This window comes from Oryctolagus cuniculus, chromosome 4 (assembly GCF_964237555.1).
Source record: "Oryctolagus cuniculus chromosome 4, mOryCun1.1, whole genome shotgun sequence".
Classification (NCBI taxonomy): domain Eukaryota; kingdom Metazoa; phylum Chordata; class Mammalia; order Lagomorpha; family Leporidae; genus Oryctolagus; species Oryctolagus cuniculus.
The window spans coordinates 52,127,960-52,151,308 of NC_091435.1; the positions used below are offsets into that span (position 1 = coordinate 52,127,960).

General features: G+C 34.8%; 1 protein-coding gene across 9 annotated transcripts in view; it reads left to right on the forward strand.

The window, feature by feature from the left end:
- The window catches only part of EPHA6 (EPH receptor A6), a 1,017,309-nt gene that overhangs the window by 851,172 nt on the left and 142,788 nt on the right, over positions 1-23,349 (forward strand). For 7 of the 9 annotated variants that reach the window (XM_017347166.3, XM_051859383.2, XM_008267078.3 and 4 more), the window contains 2 exons: positions 2,061-2,186; positions 20,459-20,520. In XM_017347166.3, the coding sequence (XP_017202655.3) occupies positions 2,061-2,186; positions 20,459-20,520 (188 nt within the window). The remainder of the gene's footprint in view (positions 1-2,060; positions 2,187-20,458; positions 20,521-23,349) is intronic. The other 2 variants (XM_051859384.2, XM_051859387.2) reach the window with 1 other exon arrangement.

Genomic DNA, 23,349 nt, shown 5'->3' on the forward strand with positions numbered 1-23,349 from the left:
TAATTACCTCCACCTGGTATTCAGTGGAATGCCTTCGTTATGAGTGTTTTTCCAGACAATGATGAAACACTGCAATGTGGAAACTGCCTTGTGTGGGAAACATTGCACACAGGTGCACATTAACTCTGTGGTTAATGATAAATATTCCATGCACTCATGAAGGCAGATTAGCTCCACTGTTCCTTGTAAGCTACCACAGAACTCTTTCTGGCCAAACATTTGGTGCTTTTGCCACAGTTCTTGCTATTTAAGGGGCCAGTTTACTAAGGCCCCCTAAGATCAATAACAAACCTAGTTGATCTGTATGCAGTTTTCTTTGTATGCTTCTTTTAATGCAAAACACAATGTATGGGTATCACCCACTAAAATACACATTGTAGCATTGTCATCATGTAAAATTATGTCTAGAGGGCTAAGAGATCCAAGATTTTCTTCCTTTCTTTCTTTCTTTTTTCAAGATGTACTGATTTATTTGGAAGGTAGAGTTACAGATAGAGAGGAGGAGATAGAGACACAAAGACCTTCCCTGTGGTGCTTCACTCCCCAAATGGCTATAACAGCTGAGGCTGGGCCAAGTGGAAGCCAGGAGGCTAGAACTGGATCTGGGTATCCCATGTGGGTACAGGAACCCAAGCCCTTGGGCCATCTTCTGCTGCTTTCCCAGGCTATTAGCAGGGACCTGGATTTGGAAGTGGAGCAACCAGGACTTGAAAGTGGCACTCACATGGGCTGCCGGCGTCGCAGGCCACCTATTAACCTACGGCGCCACAACCTCAGGCTTTCTGAATAGAAGCAAGAAATACAGAGGATAGCATCCAAGGTCCCTTTAATTATAACTCACAATCAAAGGAACCTCAAGTTTTAACTTATATTTGGTGGAAATTTTGTGCCAAAAATACAGAATAAATTCTCTTCACAAACATGGGCCTGAGCACCAGATCTACATGTGGGAGGAGAGTCTCACTGCAGATGGGACATGTAGAGTTGCTTGACCTGGTGGGAGTTCCAGGTGGACCAAATGAGAAACGTCTTACAGCCATCAGTGGAACTTGCTTTTAGGATACCACTGTGATTTCCTCTTAGACTGGCCATAACAGTAACCAGTGCTGCCCACTCACGGATATTTTGTGTATATTAACTGAGTGATTTTGGCATTTTTCAATTCATTGAGGCTCCTAATTTCAACATTAGTCAGGCTTTACAATTTGTATTCAAAAGCTAGCAATCTCCCAAACAGGAATTGGTTCATTCTTTATTTTTCTTCTCTAGCAGGAAGAATGTGCCCTCATAGTCTACCTTCTGTGTCATATCACTTCCCCTCTGCTGACAGAGTTGTTGCTCTGCAAAATGAGAGATTTTGACTGGCTGATCTCCAAAGTGTTGTCCAGTCCTGATAGTCATTTATTCTGTGATTCATTATATAAATGTAATGGACACATTTGCAAGTACTTTCCTTATTTCATAATAGTCTTCTCAATCATGAAAACGCATGTGGTTCTGCCTTTGCAAACTCTCATGTCTTGTCCCTATCAGAAAAATCTGACAAATTAAGAATTGTGTACATTAATTTTTTATTCCTGTTTCAAAAATGTATACAGTTACTGTTTGTGTAGACATCTCCCCAGTTTTAAACAGCAGTACTGATAGCCTAAAGTAAACCCTACTGCTCCTTTTGGCACAGCACAGTTCTCACATCCCACTGTGGCTACTTTCTGCATGTCTGTTCTCATGTGGGTGTGAACTCTGCAAATAAACATCAATGACTGGCATTTATATCCGCTTTGTCATTGCACAGCACAACTATGTTCTAAATGCAGGTTTAGAATTTTTATCTTAGCATTCCAGTGCTTCTAAACCCTCTTTGATTGTAGCAAGAGGAGCTTTCTTTTCAAGAATATACATTGATTTTTATAAATGTGTAAGTAAAAATGCATCCCATTTCTCTAATTTCATAGCTTCTTTGTAAGATTTATCAGCTTTGTTGATTTCATTCCAAGTAATTGACAACAACTTTTACGTATAGAAGACTTTGATTAATGTCACTTTTTATCTCTTAAAAGGATCCTTCCCAGCCATTGGGGTGGAGACGTTTTGCCCCAGCTTCCTGAGGGCAGGGTTTTTAAATAGCATCCAGGCCCCGCATCCAGTGCCAGGGGGAGGATCTCTGCCCCCCAGGATTCCTGCTGGTAGGTATTTCAGGTGAAGTTTTCTGCCACCATCTACAGTAGTAGGACTGTGCTCACAATTGATGGACCCATAGCACAAAAATGAGTATTTCTAAAGTATATTGTTTAGAGAATTGCAAGTGACTCTTTTTGGGTGCCAGAGCCATATACGTGATACCTAATTATGTGAAAATAGCATCAAAGAAGTGCATAAGGAACTGAACCCTAAACACCCAATTAACATAGTGCTGCCTCTACTTCTGAGAAAATTTCTACATAAGTAAGAACTAGAGCCTCAGACCCCTAATTTGTAACTCAAGAATAAAACAAAGATGAATTTTTTCAGGTACTTTGCTGCTTGGAATTGGCCAGAAAAAAGAATTATAAGCTAAGTGTTCTTGACCACATTTATAAGAGCTGATGAAGATTAAGTTTCTGTGTTGCTAAATAAAAATTATTTGAAGGTATGCCAGAAAGTAGCAAATTTGGGTAAAATTTTTGAGAAAGAAAATTAAGACTCAGTCCTTCCTAAAAATACCAGTTTGACCAAAGCCATATTTGATCACTGAGAAAAATATAGGCTGTTGAGCAGTTTAAAATGCATTCGCAGATTTTAGTAGAACACTTTGTGAATTATCTGTGGTATGACTGCAGTCACACGTTGTTTCTTCCCTGTCATTCAGCAAATATCCAGCTGCTTCTCTCATTTGTACTGAAGAATTAAAATCGCCTTTATATTTCATATATATCTTAGCAAAATAGAGTGAGTATTGATTCAAATTGAAAATTTCTATTAATTTTTCTCATAAATTGTGTACTTTTTACTATAATTAATGATAGTGCTAGAATTTATGATAATGACATCAATGTGTTCAAGAAGCGTAGCCTAGCCAGCAATATAATGGGAATATTTGAGAAGACTGAGACAGCCAATAAAAACAAAACACCAGTATGCACATTTCTTGCTGTTCTTAACATAATTATATCAACCAAGCCTAAGATTATTCACTGATTTTGTTCTGTTGTCTTTCTGGTGCCCTTGTCTACTTAATCAAAACATATAAAAAGCAACAAACTATAAACTGATGCTGATGACATTTAGTTTTATCATTGTATACTTTACTGACATGACTAGGGGCTTCATAGCTTCCAGAGTAGGAATCAAATTGTTTGAATTATAGATTAGGAAATTTAATTCTAATTGGTGTTATGCCACCTTCTACCTAGAAATAGAAATGGTATCAGTTGCACAGGAATTTTGCTGGGTATTTTCATTGTTCTTACAAAGAATCAGAAAGAAAAATCTATATAAGCTGAGCTCTTGACTGCAATAAGAAAATGTATCTTTCATACACATAATTAACAACTGAGTAATTAGAATTTAGATGAACAGATGATTTGTAGTTTAATGACCTAACCCTTTTTTTGAAATGACAAATCTGGTGAATTTAGATATATTTGGGAGAAATGACACTATGAAGTTTAGTAGTGGCTTGAATTATTCAACATCATTGATAAAAAAAATAATAATAATAACCCTATCATTCAGCCATGGAGAATAAGACAAGGAAGATAATCTCTCTACAGCACAAACATAGAAACAGCTTTCCAGAGATGTATTTAAAAGAACATTCTAGCACTGTAGTCTTCTAGGCTTTAAGCCAAATTCGCCTCCAGATATCATAAGAGGAAAAACCGAAAAAAAGACCTGTTTTTTTTTTCATAACTTACATACAAATCAGGTTTGACAAAATTGCTTCATGAAAAGTTTATAGATTATTCTAAATTTTGTTCCCTCAAACTAAAGTTAACTCACTTTTCCTGGCTTATCTCACTTTGAAAACTGATCGCCATATACTTTCATGTTTTTCAATAAGGACTGCTATGATTCTAAAGATAATTTGTATCCTCTCCCATTCAACAATAGCTTATTTCTCCAGAATTTCCTTTATAGGCTGTGTAAATAAAAATGAAGCAGTAATCACGGGAAGTTTTTACTGTTTCATTTATAGAAAAAAAGTAAAGAATTTCTTTGTCTTTTGATAGCTGAACTGATGATCCTTCAGATTTAAGACATCGCTTTGAGGGCAAGAAGCAGTTCTTCCCATTGCCCACATCATGACACTTTAAATAGTTAGCTGAAAGTTGATGTCTACTGGGAAAAAATTAGTTTTCTACCTATTGATTATATGTCACACTGTTTTGATGGTCTCATAAGACATTTGCTGTGTCATTCAATGAATCACAAAAACTGTTCTAGAGATCTTACTAATTTGATTCTCAATTATTATTTTAATAAAGATGGGATAAGTGACTACGTCTCATACAAAATAGTTTGTTTGCATCATGTCATACTGCCCAGTAAAAGAACACTATTTCTGTAGTACTTATTTTTACACTAATTTTAACAATAAGAGAACCACTAAATCATGAGACCCAGAAAGCAGACAAGCCTGAAATCAGTATTTATGTAGTATCTGTCAGTGGTTTATAAAATTTCTCATTTCCAGAAAGGTCATATAGTGAGGAGTTATTATCCCTAGCTTCAAATAGAGATTAGCACCAGGAAGTGTTGGCTGAAAGTTGAATAGCAAGTATATAATGAAATGCCTTTCCCATAGTAGTCACCTGATAAAATAAATTTAGAGAAGAGGAAAGGAGAAAATAGGGGAAAGAGCACATTGGAATGGAGAAGCGAATAAATTAGAATGACAAAAATGTAGAATTCTATTTTTGAAGCAGTCTCCTCCCACTTATTCTTCCCTATTAAAATCAAATTATATCTCCTTAAAAAGAATTAATATGCCTCTTTTATTAAATATGTTATCAGGTTACACTTTAAATAATGTTTGCTCTCTTTGTTTCCTTTAGTTAGTTGATAAATTCTGTGGTCAAACACTATTTGAAGGTGATATGAAACATTTTTATATGCTATAGAGTATTGCTTATACACAAAGCCTTGGCCTAATAGCTTACCTTATGACAGAGCCCTCCTCCAGTTTCATGTTTTTACCATACACTGGTGAAAGCAGAATAATTAAGACATTGAGAGATATAATTATATGATAATAGTGTTGGAGTAATATATGAAAGCTTCATTCAGTTTTGTTGTCATTTCACAACAATAATTGATATCATGAAGTATCTTAAATTTGCTTAACAGTCAACCATTGCAATGTGTGTTAGAAACCAGGACTTCTTAGTACAGATACTTAGTACACATCCATATGTGCTATTTACTCTGAATGTGATTGAATCACAGAATTTCAGCTTATAATTTCCTTTCAGTTGTAGGAAATTTATATATGTAATATGAATAATATTTATATGTATTATATGTAAAATTTATATGTAGAGATTAGATTCTACCAGATTCAAATGTATGCTTTAAACCAACAAGTTTTCCAATTTTGACCAGTATTGTGCAACAAAAAAAATAATAATTTCTGGGATTTATAAATATACATTATAGAAAAAAAATTCTGAAGGTCTCCCAACTACTTCCTTTGTGGTGATCTTAAAATCTCTTTAGTTGAAGGAATATTCTTCTGAGCATTCTCCAGTTTGCCTGCTTGTATTTAAATGCATGTGATATTAAAAAAAAAGAAAAAAACCTCTCTGCCATATGCACCTGAGCATCTCCTCTCTGTATACTTGTATTAGGTTCAAAGGAAATGACAAAGATGGAGTAAGACTCCCTCTCTACTTTTTCTGAATCACGTAACAGGAAAAATATAAACACACGGGCATTCAAAACCCATATTTGTAATTACTATATGATGAATAATATGGTTTAATATTATGCATTTATTTGTCTTTTGGAAAAAGATTTGGATGAGCCCTATACTCAAATAACCAAACCTTTTTATATTCTGACTATTGTCCCCCAACTATTCATGTTAGGAAATTGATTCACCAATCAATTTTCTATAAACCAATAGCATATCTAACAATATCATTTTTACAGCAAAGTACTTACAGCCCTGAGCTAGTATGAAAATGTCTTCACAGTCCATTAACAATGATTATCAATATTTTCCTTCTCATATTTCATGCGAAATCCTATCTGATATAGAGTCAGGGCAAATATTGCATGCACAATCCAGTCAAAGAATTTGTTTTTACTCAGAAGGCATATGGTTTAGATGTTAGAAATGAGCCATGAATGATAAATAAGGTTGAAGCTACAGAAAATCTAGGATCCAGTGACTATAATATTATCAGGTTTTGATGCATATAGAGAGCTGCAGAAAAAAATCAGTAATACATATGTAAGATTAGGTGGCAGACATTGAAGGAATATAAAATGAGTTAAGGAAAATTGGTGTGAACTCAAGCTACCAAGGAAAATCAACAGCGCAAAGGTGTATACACACTTTAAATATAATCAAACTGAAACTCAGAAAAAAATTAGAACAAATCATTTCATATTTTTCATATTTTTCTGACATTCAAAGAAGTCAGTAACTTTTGGATCCACCACCTGACATTTCAAAATTAATGACTTGCAACAAAACAATTCCTATTGGCTATAGTACTTCCAATGATGATGATTATTTAAATATTTTTTCTGTGTCATATATAAAAATTTGCCTTACTTTATCTTTAACAAAATATTATTCTAATAAGTGTACATAGCATAAAACACAGTGGTTTAGTTTTTAAGAAACCTCTCTCTTAATTGATGTGTGTATATTTTATACATTTATGCAATTGAAAATGTTGTCAGTTATCCTGAAAGGGGCATTACAAGTGAGTATACCTACTTAAGCCAAAAACTAATTATGAAGGGAATCACAAAAAGAAAAACTAGATTAAATGTGCAAAGTAAAATACTGAAAAAAATTCATTCAAAATAGAAACTGTAGTAATAAGAAAATCCTTCCTCTAGATTACTAACTCCTAGTTTTATTCCTTGCCATTTATGTGATTTCAAGCCCTGATACAGGCCCTACTCAAAACTGCCCTAGAGAACAGCTCTCCCTAGAGAAATCTCTCCCTCTAAAGCTTGTGAAGCTGTAGGCTTTAGAAAGAAACACTGCCAAACAGCTACTATTTAAAAACTGGTATGGGGGCTATAAGGCAGATATGAAAGGAGAAAACGGTGATTGCTACTTCTGTAGAGGGGGAGAGACACTTAGGGTCACTGATCGCTTGACAAACCAAACACACACAGCCAAAGAAGGGCAAGGGAAATGGCATGAGCCCGTCATTCCAGTCAAATAACCCCTTCAAAACATCCGCAAAACATCTGTTTCAGTTATTCTACATCTAGTGCAAAAGGGACTAGCTGGGTAATGTCAGGGTTGATTTCACTTTACTGTTAAAAGTTAGTAGATTCGGAAGAGCATGTGCAACATCCTCTGGTTCCTTGATTTATTTGAAAAGATATACACTAAAGGTTACCAAAAAATGATTTAAGATGCCGGTGTAGAGGGTAAAGCTGCCACCTGCAGTGTCAGCATCCCATATGGACACTGATTCAAGTCCTGGCTGCTTCACTTCCAATCCAGCTCTCTGCTATGGCTTGAGAATACAGTAGAGGATGGCCCAAGTCCTTGGGACCCTGTATCTGTGTGGGCGACCTGGAAGAAGCTCTTGGCTCCTGGCTTCTGGTCTGCACAGCTCCAGCCATTGTGGCTAATTGGGGAGTGAACCAGCAGATGGAAGACCTCTCTCTCTGTCTCTGTCTCTGTCTCTGTCTCTGCCTCTTCTCTCTCTGTGTAACTCTGACTTTCAAATAAATAAATAAATCTTTTAAAAAAAGATTTAAAATGTAACAATGGTAAGTTTAAGACTTACATTAGGAAACTCAGTATGGGAACATATAAAAACTTGAAGGTATGATTCAAACCTTGAAATAACATTTGATTATAAAAAATTCTATCTATTGCAGAGCTATTGACTTAAGGACCCTAAGAACACGTGATCCTGATAGCATGGTATAGGTCATGGACTCAGATTCATTATAGACTGTAGTTTGATTCCTGGTAAAAAATGAGACTCCTTGGTAACTAAAGGATCAGGTGAAATCTTGGTGATTTTTTAAACTCCCTCCCCAGTCTAGACTAAAAATCCAGTGAGGCTACAGACTCTTTTCCCCTGAAAAATGGACATGTGAGCACATAGGTAAATAAGTACATACAATTTCAGGAGTCCTTTGGATTTCCTATAATCCATAAATGAGGAATTCCTGGTTCTTAAAACCTCAATGTCCAATTTATAAAATTATGCTTACATAAGTGAGCACCATCATTTTTATGATAGACTGACAGTGCATTAAAAAAACCTCAGGATACATTTGATATCAAGCTCTTGATCATTTACAAAGAGAATTTCGATTTTTTTCCTGTCAGAAACACATGAAAAATCTTAAAAGAGACTTTAAATAATCTCCAGATTCTCCTAGTTCATTTTTTACTTCTCTATTTGGATTCTTTAAATAGTTTTGGCCTTTAACCTTAGTTAAGCCTTCTTATTAGCATGACTGCTTCCTTTATCATAATGTCATTTGAGTAAGTTTGAATCTAAGAAATATAAATCTTATGTGAGGCTATTTAAATTCTCAGTTGAGAACATATCTACCCCCTAGAGATTTTTATATTGTTACCAATTGTGCCATTTATTTTGGTTCTATTCTAAGAACCTATCAAAGCTTTTTAAAGATTCATCCAACAATCATTTTCTTCTTACAAAGAAACATTCTGAAACACCTTACACAGTGTGCTAATTTAATGTGTTATCTTTGTGTTGATTGGGGCTTTGTTTTCAGTGTGTTTTCCCTGAAATTGGAAACATGATAAGCATATGGGAGACTTAAATGCCTCTTCCTGTCCAGAGAACTATGTCTATTCCCACAGGGTAGCATGCAAGGTTCATGGTCTGTTTAAGAATATAAGTAAAGGCAGATCAATTCTGCTATAAAATATGCCTCATCTCAGAGTTCACTCTTCTGCTTTGTAGGATAAAGCAAGGTGGAATCTGCCCTATGACAGTGTTGGTTTTTCATAATTCTATTCACAGAGGTCTTACAGTGTATTTAACAAAACTGAACTTTAAAAAAATTAAACACTTTGTAAAAGTTACAGAGAAGATTCAAAAAAATAAATAATAACTTGCCTAAGGAGGAAAAAAGGAAAGTAGTCAGTGGCTTAACTATATAATATGTATGGATTACTTGACCAATATTTTATCCATTGTAATTAAATATCACCCTAAATGACCTATGTAGTTCAGATGCTACAATAAATTCACCTTGTCTAGATGTTTTAGTTTTAAAATGTCTAGTTTTCTTTTGATAATGAATGGTACACATAACCAGAAAGCTACATAGGTGATTGCTTATGTAACAATAAGACACTTTTGAAGACAGGAAACAGCATAGTATATTGGAAAATTCCTTGCTTCCTACCAAAAGCTAAGGTCTCTCTCTCTCTTCTTCTTCTCTTCTTCTTCTTTTTTTTTTTTTTTTAATTCAAAACAACACAATGAGTTCCCTTAAAATTCCATAGATTAGAAGTCCAGTCAGGCGAGGCTGGTTTCTCCACACCGAGTTTCAGAAGGCCAAAATCAAGTAGAGTTCTTTGGGAAGCCCCAGGAAACTGTCCATGACTTAATCCCTTGATTCTGAGAATATGCTACCTTACATAGCTAAGGACTCTTACAATATTTAGGATGGAACAGTTCCCCCAGTGTCTTCTGCCAAGGTCTTATAAGAACATATCACATTGCTGCTCTGAAATCTCTAGATGTCTCTTAGCACGCAATTCCAACTGCTAAGCCCTGACATTTAAAGCCTTGTATGAGAACATGGGGATAGTTTCAAATAGATTGATTTATAATTGAACTTTAAGATGATTATCACAAAGTATTGATTGAGAGACAGAAAAATCAAACTTCAAGGGTTTTTCCAGTCAAATTTCTTAAATATATATTTCTTATTTATATGGAATATTTTAGGGCTTTGTGGGCCACTAAAATCATAGAACTTCTTTTTAAATTAATTAATTAATTAATTTGAAAGAGCAGCAGAGAGAGAAGTTGGGAAGAAGAGAAGGAGGGAGGGAGGAAGACAGAGAAAAAGAGAGACAGAGAGAGAGCGTCTGTCTACCAGTTCACTCCCCAAAATGACGGCAATGGATGAGACTAGGCCAGGCCTAAGCCGAGAGCTAGGAATGCCATTCGAGTCTCCCACATGAGTAGCAAGGGCACTTGGGTCAACAATCACTGCTTTCCTAATTGCATTAGCAAGGAGACAGATCAGAAGCAGAGCCACTGGGACTGGAACGGTCACTCGGTCATGGAATGCCTGCTACGCAAGCAGAGGCTTAACCTTCTGTGCCACAACACCAACTTGCAAAATCCTATAACTTCTTGACAGAACATCACCAAGAGCAAAACAATATTTAGTCCGTAATGCCTTTCCAGGAAGTTTCTACAGTAAGACACAGAAATTCAGGGTAATTCTTAATCTTTTCTAAATTGCTAGAAGACCTAAGGGTCATTTTGTGGTTTCACAAAGTGGTCAAGAATCCCAACCCTAAAGCCAGATTGCCAGGCTGTATGCCCTGGCTCTGCCAATTGCTCATTGCATATTTTGGTCCAAGCTGCTTAAACTTTCAGTGCATCAGCAATGTTATCAATTAAATAAGCTAATATGCACTTACCACAAGAGTTGATAATGAGGATTAACTGAATTAGTACAGGTAATGCCCTTAGAACAAATGCTGATTTAGATGTAGTAATATTTATTTTAATATTATCTAAACAACAGAAATTTACAGGAAGAAACTAAGAATTAAAGCAGCACACAACTATTTATTTGACATATGATTTAATTTGTTTTTGAACTTAGACATTATATAATATTTAAAGGCAGGAAAATTCTCTGCTGTACTTTATTCATTGCTACCTAGTAGTAATTAACCTGTTGATTATTACATAACATTTATTCTGCTCCTAATAGTTGAAAAGCAGAAAGTCATACACAATTTCAGAACAAAAACTTTTAACTTAATCATCATTATATTAATTTTCTTAATTTAGATGTAATAATCAGGAAAGTTATTCTTAAAAACTCGTATGTTATTAAAAGTTTGCAGTATGGTTACTGCCTTGCAGAGAAAACAGTCTACATAGGAGTCTTTGGCAGTAACTCTTATTGCCAGCAAGATACTTTTAGTTAAGGAGAAATCTTTTTGCCCATATGGTAATTTCCAGTACAAAGAAGACATTACAGAGTATTATGACATTTAATCAATGTAGGTGGTATGCCACTCTCTTTAGAACTGGCTTAAAAATCATATTTTGTTTCTTTAGCTTCATGTCTTTCATTAAATCTAAAACGATCTAGATTAAGAAATACACCTATTTTCATAAATATAGATTACTCCTCCTAATTTCAATGCAGGTGTTTTATCACAACATAAAATGTTTTATTCTTAAGTAATTTGTTAAGAACATTTGTATCACCTTAAATAAAAAATGGAAAAGAAAGAAATAAGAGGGAAAAATGGAACCAAGTCAACTTACTGATTATATAGATTCCTGGATATAAATAGCTCCAAGGTTAAAATCATTAATTTCAAATTATTCATAGGACAAATAAGTATAAGTACAATGGCTGCAAGGGCCAGAACTTAGCAGATCTGAAGCCAAGAGCCAGGAGCTTCTTCCAGGTCTCTCAGATGAATACAGCGGCCAAGGGGCCCAAGTCAACCTCTATGGCTTTCCCAGGCACATCATCAGGGAGCTGGATTGGAAGTGGAGCAATGAGAACTTGAACTATTGCCCATATGGGATACCAGCCCTGCAGGCTAGGGCTTTAACCAACTACACCATGGCACCAGCCCCCAGAAGCTATTTTAAGAAACTAATATATTAAGAAGCTGTTTTAAAGAATTTATTAGTATGTTATTTTTAAGTAGGAAAATAATCATTTGGATTATTTTACTCTACCCTCAGAGAAATTATCTTGTTCATTAAAGACATATGAAACCTGAAAATTACAGTTGCATAGGATTTAAATAAACCTTTGAGATCCTTCAGAAATTCCTGAATATACTGACCTTAGTCATTTTAAATAATGAAAATTCTTACTCTGCAACCATTTCTTAGTTTAGGATTCAACGTCTGGTCAGTAAAGTTATATATAATACTCCGCATATAGTTAGTTATTCATTCATCAAGCTGCTATTGGATAGTGATTCAGTATTTGATATTAGATCCTATTCTCTTAAATTATTTTTAATAATGGAAAAAGAGAGAATTCTTCCAAATTTGTTCAATGAAGCCAGTATTGCCTTGATACCAAAACCAGACAGGGACACAACAAAAAAGGAAGCTACAGGCCAATATCCACAAGGAACATAAATGCAAAAATCCTCAAGAATACACTAGCAAATCAAATCCAGCAGCACATTAAAAAGATCACTTTCTGGGGCCGGCACCATGGCTCACTTGGTTAATCCTCTGCCTGCGGCCCTGGCATCCCGTATGGGCACCGGGTTCTAGTCCCGGTTGCTCCTCTTCCAGTCCAGCTCTCTGCTGTGGTCTGGGAAGCAGTGGAGGATGGCCCAGGTGCTTGGGCCCCTGCACCTGCATGGGAGACCACGAGGAAGCACCTGGCTCCTGGCTTCGGATCAGTGCAGCACGCCAGCCGTAGAGGCCATTTGAAGGGTGAACCAACGGAAGGAAGTCCTTTCTCTCTCTCTCTCTCTCTCACTGTCTAACTCTATCTGTCAAATAAAAAAAAATCACTTGGCATAATAAGTGGATTCATCCAGGGATTCACGGAGTGTTCAACACAGCAAATCAATAAACATGCCCAACATCAATAAAATGAGTGACAAAAATCATATGGTCACCTCATTAGATTTTGAAAGGCATTTGAAAAAGTTCAGCATCCTTCATGATAAAAGTTTGACCAGTGAAATTCGGAACAAACATACCTCAACATAATAAAGGTAATATGTAACAATCTTATAGCTAATATCATTTTGAACAAGAAAAGCTGAATTTTTCTATGATCTAGAAGAAGACAAGGACATGCACTGTCACTAGTTTTAGTCAACATAGTATTAGAAGTCCTAGCTAGAGCAATTAGCAAGAGAAGGAAATAAAAGGTATCCTGATACAGAAGAATTCAAACTGCCGATGTTTGCAGATGCCATGACCTTTACATGTATATGTATATATGTATATATATATAGGTTTTGATTACATATGTATGTAATAAGTTGTTGGACTTAATAAACAATTCAGCAAAGTAGAAGGATACATAGTCAATATACAAAAATTAGTAGCATTGTTATACACCAATAATGAATCATCTAAAATATATCAATAAAGCAATCTCATTTCCAATACCTATAAGAAATAATAAAATACTTGGGAATAAACGTAACAAAACAGGTGAAATATCTCTACAATGAAAGCAATAAACACTGATGAAAGACTTTGAAGAGGACACAAAGAAATGGAAAGATATTCCGTGTTCATGGATTGGAGGAGTCAACACAGATTCAATGAAATAATTATCAAAATCCCAATGACATTTTTCACAGTACTAGAAAAAAAAACTACTAAAATTTATATAGAACCACAAAAGACTCCAGATAGCTAAAGCAATATTGAAATAATGAAGCATCATCTGACTTTAAAAATCAGAGATTATACGATCTGACTGTTTAATATATTGTAAAGCTACAGTAATTAAAACAGTATAGTATTGGCATAAAAAGAAATCCATAGACCAGTGGAACAGAATAGAAATGATAGAGGTAAACTCACACATCTATGTGTGAACTTTGATAAAGGTGCTGAGAACATGCATTGGAAAAGATACTCTTTTTAATAAATACTGCTAAGAAAATTGGATCTCCAAAAGAATGAAAATTGCAATTCAGAACAATGAAACTCAATGCTTATCTCTTACAAAAATAAGCTTGAAATGGATTAAAGGCCTAAATGTGATACTTGAAATTTTGAGTCTATTAGAAGAAAACATGGGGAAAACACTTTAAGACACTGTGATGAGCCAAGATTTTCTGGATCAGACCCTAAAAGCAATGAAAATACAAGTAGACAAATGGGATTTCATCAGACTGAAGAGCTTTTACACAACAAAGGAAACAACCAACAGAGCAAAAAGACAATCCACAGAATGGGAGAAAATATTTGCAAAGTATATATCTGACAAGGAGTTACTATCCAGAATATTAAAAAACTCAACAGCAAAAAAAAATTAAAAAAAAAAAAATGGGCAGTTGATCTAATCAGATATTTCTCAAAGGAAGACATACAAATGGCCAACAGGTACATGAAAATATGCTCAGAATCACTAATTATCAGGGAATGCAAACCAAAAACATAATCAGATATTACATCACTCCAGTAAGATCAGCTATGATCAAAAAGAGAAAAGATAATAAGTGTTGGTGAGAATGAGGGAAAAAGGCATGCTTATACATCATTAGTGGGAACATGAGTTAGTAGAGCTGTTGTTTAAACGGTGTACAGGTTCCCCAAAAACCTTATTAGACCTACCATATAATTGAGAATCCCACTCCTTGGTATACAGCCAAGGAAAATCAAATCCATCTGTCAGACTTCTGCACCCCTATGTTTACTGAAGCTCTGCATACAGTATTCAAAAAGTGGAAACAATCTGTATCCACCCACCAATATATAGTTAAATCAAATATGGTACATATTTGCAATAGAATATTACTCATTCATAAAAGGGATGAAATCTTGTCATTTGCAACAATATGGAAGGAACTAGAGAGGTCATCATGTTAAGTGAAATAAGCCAAAAACATAAAGACAAACAAATATCACATGACCTCCCTCATATGTGGAGTTCAAAAAAAATAAGTGATATCACAGAAGTTAAAAATATAATTGTGGTCACCAACGGATGGGAAGGGAAGTGAGAACAGAGCGATTGGGAAAGGTTGATTGATGGGTACTACATTAGAGCTAGATAGGTGGAAGAAGGTCTGGGTTTCTACTGTGTATTTGTTCAAAAAAAACTTTGTTAGGATTTTATGATGTCTTTGCTATAAAGAAAATGTTAAATGCTTGAAAGGATAAATATATTCACCTAGTTGGGCAGTACACAATGTATATGTATAATGAAACTTCACATAATGCTCTATAAATATGTACAATTTTGATATGTCTGTTAATTTTTTTAAATAAAAAAGTCCATGTAGGTCTGTACCTTCATTAAAAGTTTGTGAAGGAATTTGATTGCCAAGAGTTTGGAATTTAATCCTGCAGGAAACAATGCTTTAAGTAACAATCCTAAAATAGAGTTTTGAGGCATTAGTCCTTTTCAGCAATTGACTGTTGAATTATTTCTATTGCCTTTTCCACTACACAGACATGAGAGCAGGGATTTTGTATCGGTTAACGATGTGTCTCCAACTCTCAGAAGAGTTATTTGATTCATGTTGGGCATTTTTTTTTCAAAAATTATATGATGTATCACTAAATATTCAAATATAATGTTGGTACAATGATCTGCTGGCAATATGGACAAAAATAGAAACAAGGAAAGTGATAAAGCATTTTGTAATTGGTCTAGCAAGTGAATGCAGGCCATGACAATGAATTTTGTATATAATTAACATAATATCCGATAAACAAAGATTTGATAAAATGAGTTTAGGATTACAATGGGTTATCAGACCCTGGTAACTAGAAGGGTGGTGATGTTTTAATTAAGAAAGAATTAGGACAGGAAGAGAAAGTGCCAGAGAAATGTTAAAAGTTCAGATTCAAACTCGCTGAGAATAAAATATGTTTAGGATATGATCTGAAAATAACAAGACAATAATATAAGAGAAAATAATTTTCCAGCTTTAATACTTATCATGTGAATAAAAACAATGATATAATATATTAACTGTGTCCAAATTTATGTTATCCATATCTTTTGAATGCCTTAGAGGGACAAGAAAATTATTTCGTTTATTATCAATTTCATTTGAGACTATAATTGTAATTCACTATCTCCACAGCAGAAACAAGGGAGGTAGAAATAGATTAAATTACTGGCTCAGAGTCTTGAATTCCATCTAGCGAGAAAAATACAGGCACTCTAACTGCCAATCCAGGTTATCACCACAATTTTTATTATCAGGTAGACAAAACATAGATGTGATAGAATGTTAAATAAACTGGAATGATTTAAATCTGTAATAGAGTTTTGAGGTTCTTGAGATTCGTTTTGATTCTTGATTTACTGCCTGCACATTAGAAATTGCAAAACTGACAAAACTACTACACCCAGCAAAAGCTCATTACTTACATGAAAAAGCTAAATCTCTGTAATTCCCTTCTTTGAAAGGTTCTCCGAGGCAAAGACAAAAAAAAAAAAAAGAAAAACTGTTTTGTGAGATAAATATTGTTTTGTAAAGTTTCTATGAGATACTTAAAGAATGCCTTTCTTTTTATTTCTTCAATAGCAGCATAAATATAGTCTTATGATCATATGGTGCCTCCATACTACATTTAGCAAAATCATCATTAGTATTGCGAAGTGTTTCAAAAGTAGATATGAGCCAGTAATTCCTAAAAATCCCAATGAAAGAAGATACTCTTCTCTATAACATAAAAGAATAATAAGGAATTTCATGATTCATTGTCTGAAATATAAATAAGTGGCTTATTTGAGAATGTTGATTCTAATATAGTTTAAAATATCCATAAGCATTTCTGGGCTACTTATGAAGAAAATTCACCTTATGCAACTTGTAGAATTATCTTTAAAGATCTCTGAAAACAAAACCACTAAGACTTCTAAAAAGACCTGGGATTCTGAGGATTCACTAACATTCAAGGATCCTGGAATAGATCCACAGATGTTAGTACAATGCAAATACTAAGGTGATTCTGTAGGCATGTGCAATGACTGACTAAAATTGCATAAAAGGAAACAAGCTGCAATATTTTTAAAAATTAGAAACAGAATAAATTTTCCAAATGTACTTTACCAGAGCAATAATGAAATATGAAATTTTTATATAATGGAAAATAAAACAGGAAAAGCAGTTCTATCAATAGACCTCTCTCGCCTAAAATAGATTTAAAGAAACAGCATTGTGACTTACTCGGTGAAGTTACTGCCTGCATCATGCTATCCATGGCAGGTTGGAGTCCTGGCTACTCCACTTTTGACCCAGCTCCCTGCTAATGTGCCTGGGAAAGCAGCAGGAAATGGCTCAAGTGCTTGAATCCCCGCCACCCATGTGGAAGACCAGGATGGAGCTCCCAGCTTTGGTCCAGCCAGGCTTTGGATTGTCCCAACTCTGGCCATTGCAGCCATTTGGGATGTAAACCAGTGGATAGAAGATTCTCTCTCTCCCTTTCTCTATCTCTCTCTCTCACTCCCTCCGTCCCTCTCTCTCACCCTCTCTGTAACTCTGCCTTTCAAATAAAATAAATCTTAAAAACATGCCATCTAAATTTTCATTCATATTTATCTAAATTATACATATCTGTCTTCTTTATTATACAGTGTACTATTGGAATATAAAGTTGCTCATAATCTTCACAGTATTACTAACTTCCCTAAAGAAAACCACTAAGGAACCAAATTACAGGTTAGGTACTATCAATAGTCTAAAAAACAACCAAGTTGAATTAACAGCTGCTCTCAGTTAATGCAGCTGCTCAAAATATGAAAAATGAAATCAAATGTGAAATTTCAAATTCACAATATGGGGGGGCCTTCATTTTATTCTTTTATTAGTCTTAATGAGAAAGTTAAAACTCATCACTGATGATTTTTTAAGACTGCCTAAAGTATCTCCCAATGAGTTAGACTGTGGACAGAACTAATTTTAAAGTACTTTGTATTCACATAGGTTAGGATCTTACTGAAATACTTCAGTGTTACGGTTCTCAAAATTTAGAAACTGATAACTTGTTTTTATGAAGCACCTACTATGCTTAGTTCTATGGGAAGTGACCTTGAGAAACACAGTGAAGGGGATACAAAGCATCTACAGGAGGAAAAGAAAGAAAAGCAAGCTAAAATAAAACCAGACACAGGAGTTCATACCACCTACCACAGATAGGATAGGAATGAAGCTGTTGAGCATATCACTTGTAGGAGACTTTCAAGGAAAAGGTGCAGTGTGAAAACTGGGATGGAGGGGCACGGACAGTGGGATTAGTGAGAGAAGCAAATTAGCATGTAATTCCAGCAGGTGATTACACAGAGTAAAGGCAGAAGGAGTCAGGACTGACCAAGTGGAAGCCATCATGACAACTGGTGGCGCAGTAGATGGTCAGGCTAATTAGGAAAGATGAGGTCCACCATTGAAGAGGATTGGCTAACAGGAGGAGACTTAGAGCTTTCATTGATAAATACTGTTTTAGAGCTGCCTGTAGCATAAAGGTTAAGATTCAAAGCTCTGACACGGACTACCTGAAATAGTGCCACTATGGCTATTTGAATTTGGACAAGTAATTTAATTTTCTATTCTTAATTTTCTTATGTGTATAAAATAATAGTGGTACATAGCCATACAAATGAAATTCTTGTGAGCTCTTTTCATTATGGTAAGTGCAGCATTCTTAGGAGGAAGATAAATGTTAAAGAAACAAAATGAAAGCTTTCAAATGTTCTTTATCAATATATTGGTCAAGACAGATTAAAAGCTGTGAAGCTACCAGTAAGAGAAAAATTCAGGCAACAATCATTGTAGGAACTAAACATTTGCCCCTTAACATCCATAATCCATTCTCCTTCAAACTGGAATGTTTATGTAAGAATCTTTATATTTAGATACAAAAAAAACCTTCAATTTCCCTACCTTGTTTCATAACTGTTTGCATCAGTTTTATCTCCAAACTGAATGAAACCAATGACATGAAAGGTTTCATGATCTATTTCCAGGTTAAAACCTGGATCTTCTAGATCAGTGCCCACAAGAGTTCTGACAGTTCATTTGACCTCAATAATTGCTGATAAAGTTCTTCATATTTGGATAAAATTAATGACTTGGAGTGACCTAGAATATAAGTTAATATTCACTGCAAATGGGAAGCTTCTCTGGGTTCTAATTCTATGCATAAGAAATTAGGTACTTTATTACTACACTTAACCTTTGGCACATCATTCTTTAAAATACAGATTCAACTGTAAAGTCTATCTAGCATTTTGCATACGTTGTACTAATTTGTGATGGTCATTCTTTCTAAGCTGCAAGGCTTTGAGTTCATAAAAGGGATGTGAATTACAATGAGATCTAATATTTTGGTCACTGATACACACAGATTCTTTCAAGATCTTCTTTGTGTTCATAAGGAAAAACAGCACATAGCACACACTAAATTGCTAAAAATTCCAATGAGAAACAAGAAATATGGAAGTAAAAAGTAAATATGCCATACAGGCTTATTTCAGGTAAATATCATTTTCCCTTCCTCTGAAATGAGTTTATCTTTTAAAATTGGGCAAGTGAGCAGAACTAATGCATTATCTTCCTTGAAACAAATTGAAGTTATTTATGTCAAATATACTACCTAATAGAGGTATATTGGAACTGTAACTATAGATGTAGTAAAAAAAAAAAAGTAAATGTTCAGTTTCTGATCCCAGCTACTGCACTAGACCAAAATACAATAGTTATTTTTCATGTAGTGCCATCATTGCTCTGTTGATCAAATCTATGTCCAAGAGGAGATGATTGAGAACTATTACAAATCCTACCAACTTTGTAGCATCATCAATCTATTTAAATTTCTTCAGTTAAAAGTCCTTAAAAAGACCATGACTGATGGTTTACAATTTCTTAAGGAGAATTTATGAATTTCTCCTTTTTGCTTTGCCTTAGGAATATTTTAAAAGTGCCCACTCTAACCTAAGTCAGCCAAAATTGCTGCACTGCCTTGTGTGTTGTAGCACAACTGCAAAAGCATCAACAGTGACTGCTTAACCCCTGACTTTAGCTTGTTAATTGTCTTTGAAGGAATAGTCAGAGGACAAAAAGAACACAATCTGAACAAGTGATTGCAGGACCAAGGAAACCAAATGCTTCAATCATTTGTAATTCTTTTGTAATTCATATTAGAAGTCCCTTTTATGAACTCAGAAGAAAATAATGCTATAAAAAAGATGCATATATATAATACAAGTCCTACTATAGAACCAGGTTGGAAAATGATGTTCCTAATAATAAAATAGAAATAACTTAGCTGCCACAGCTGGAAATCTCTTACTGCAACACATATTTTGGTAATTGTTCTAATCCTTGTGTGCTCTTGCTCTTTTGCAGGCAGACCAGTAATGATTGTGGTGGAATACATGGAGAATGGATCCCTAGACTCCTTTTTAAGGGTGAGGTATTCTTTTCTGATGGCATTAAATAAGTTATTTTGAGTTCTAAATTTAAATCAGTTGTCATAAATTAATTTTTGCATAATGTTATTCATGGCTTTTCTGTGAAGAACAGCAGCATTTTCTCTAGGGTGCATTTCTCTGCTACTGTCACACATTAGAGTGTTACTATGAGGGGAGGATGTACACTTAATAATATAATTGATTTCTCCTATAAATTCACATGCCATATTAATGTGTGTGTACATTCCAAGTGATATTATCATGAAGAAAGAGATAAAATGAAACTCTGTTGCCTCACGCAGCCATTCATTTTACTTTATCACGTTTAACTATTTAGTATCTTATTCTATGAGTGGTCTATAATGCTGAGCTCCTTAAATGGATATATATTTACCAACGATAACTCAAGTTCATTTCAGAAAACTGGTTCTGTCAACTTTGTCCTTCCTAAGTTCAATTGGCTGAATATTCAGAAAACAAAGAGAATGAGTAAAGCTTCTTCAGCAGAGATTTGTTTTAGAACACAAAGTTTTCAAGCATGATTTTTAAAGTGATCTGTCCTTGCACATGTAGTGTATATAATATATCATTTGGTTTATATGGTAGTTCCAAATAACAAGGATTCGAAGGCACCAAGAAGTTATATTTCAAAGTATATTCAAAAGATGTTTAAGATTTAAAAAGCAATCACATGCTATGAAAATATTCACTGACAGTGGGGAAAAATCAAAACAAAAAATCTCTAGAGTAAATGTAAGAGAAAGAGGGCAGATTGGTGCTGCCCTCCCCCCCAGGGGTGCCAAATGTAAGGAAAAGAACACAGAAAAGAGAAAGGAGACAGAAAACAAACTCGCAGCCAGACCGAATTTATCCAGAGAAAATAAATCCACAGAGGTGGGTGACCAACCGCTGGTGTGCATAGTGACTAAACACATGGCAGAAGGTCCGACCCCAAGGGCTGGGCTATTTTATATTTTAGATGGGCTGGGGTGGGAGTGGGGGTAAGGGACAGCAGTCAGAGGTGAATTCCTCCATACAGGTGTTTCAAGTTTGGCACAGCCTTCAGAACCTGGGGAAGAATATGGGGATGGGGTGAAGACAATAGGGCATGAGATCGGATTGAGACTTAGGGACTACAGATAAATTCTGATTTTATCTCTCTTCTGGGCAATGGGCCCAGTGGCTGAGGCTTATATCTTTATTCCATCAGTAAATACGTTCAACTGCAACAGAGGTCACATGTCTTCGTGTCATATGAATATGTCTATAATAGTTATCTATCTACAGGGACATAACCATTTTTCTGGCTTACAAAGTAGCTAACTTTTGCCAGTTGTAGTGTGTTGTATTATTTTTCTTCCTTATTTTCATGTGAAAATGGAACATTCTTTCATCACTTCATTTTTTTTGTCCCATTTTGTTTGGACAAGTTCTGTATGTATCTCACCTTTCTCTCCTGATCTTATTTTCCTTGATGTCATGCCTTCCTCTTGATATATTTACATTGTGACTGGATTGATGTCCACATTCAAGACCAGAAGCTGAACTCAACAAACTCTTGAGGTTAATATAGAGCAATACTACTCACACAGTGCATCTCTCAACCGAATATGCTCTTTAAGATGAAATGAATTTCTTTTTTTTTTAACTTTTATTTAATGAATATAAATTTCCAAAGTACAGCTTATGGATTACAATGGCTTCCCCCTCCACAGCTTCCCTCCCTCCCGCAACCCTCCCCTTTCCCTCTCCCTCTCCCCTTCCATTCACATCAAGATTCAAGATGAAATGAATTTCATAAGTGTTCGGGACACGAACTGGTTGTTCTTTTCTGCAGCCATTCTCAGAATATGTTGTTTTATAATTTGTATTTATTTCACTTGTAACTGTTCTAAATTATTTCATAATAACTTATGAGGACCACCTAAGGTACTTGAAATATATGTTGACTTACGCTTTTTCATTGTGTTTATTTGAAAACTCATTGTTATCAGACACATAACAAAATGATTCATTTTCTAATGATGTTTGGTATATGTTAGTTTTTTCTTTTTTAATTTAATTAATTAATTAGTTAGTTATCAGCCATATCCTAGAGCAGAATACAATGGCAATGTAACAGATGCTCAATTTAAGTTGCTGCTGAGAATTGGATCAAATGACTGCCACAAGCAATTTAGATGAGAAATTTTAGATTCAGATATGCTTCTTATTCTGCTGAATTACTAATCAACTAAAATACAAAATTTAAAGAAATAATAATAAAGCATAATATTTACTTATAAACATTTTATGACATGTTTATAAGAGGTATTTAATAACAAATTTTGAACTATTATTTTTAGCTCTTATTATGTACCATCTTATTAAGACATTACCAGAGCAACTGGAAAGCAGTAAATGACCAACTCTTAGTGGCTGCCAAAACTGCTAATCAGCTAATTAGCTAATCTTGGATTTGCTGCTCACTGGCTGTGTGACTCAGCTAAGCACTTCCCAAACTTCTCTAAACCTCTGCTAACCCATATGTAAAAGGAGAATATTAATAATATCTATGTCATACAATTGTAATAAGGGCTAATGGAGTTGATTAGTGTAAAGTTTATAGAATAATGTATAGCACATTATAAGTGGCAGAGCAGGGGTTAAAACCTAAGTCTGTGATTCAAAGAGCCATTCTTTCATCTACTATAAAAACTTTTTTATTAAATTGCTTACTACTTTCCCTTATAAATCCATCCCACCACGTGGAATATGTCCCATCTGCACATAGGGTTTATATGAAAACAAATATCATAAGATTAAAATGCAAAAGAAAATGTGGTA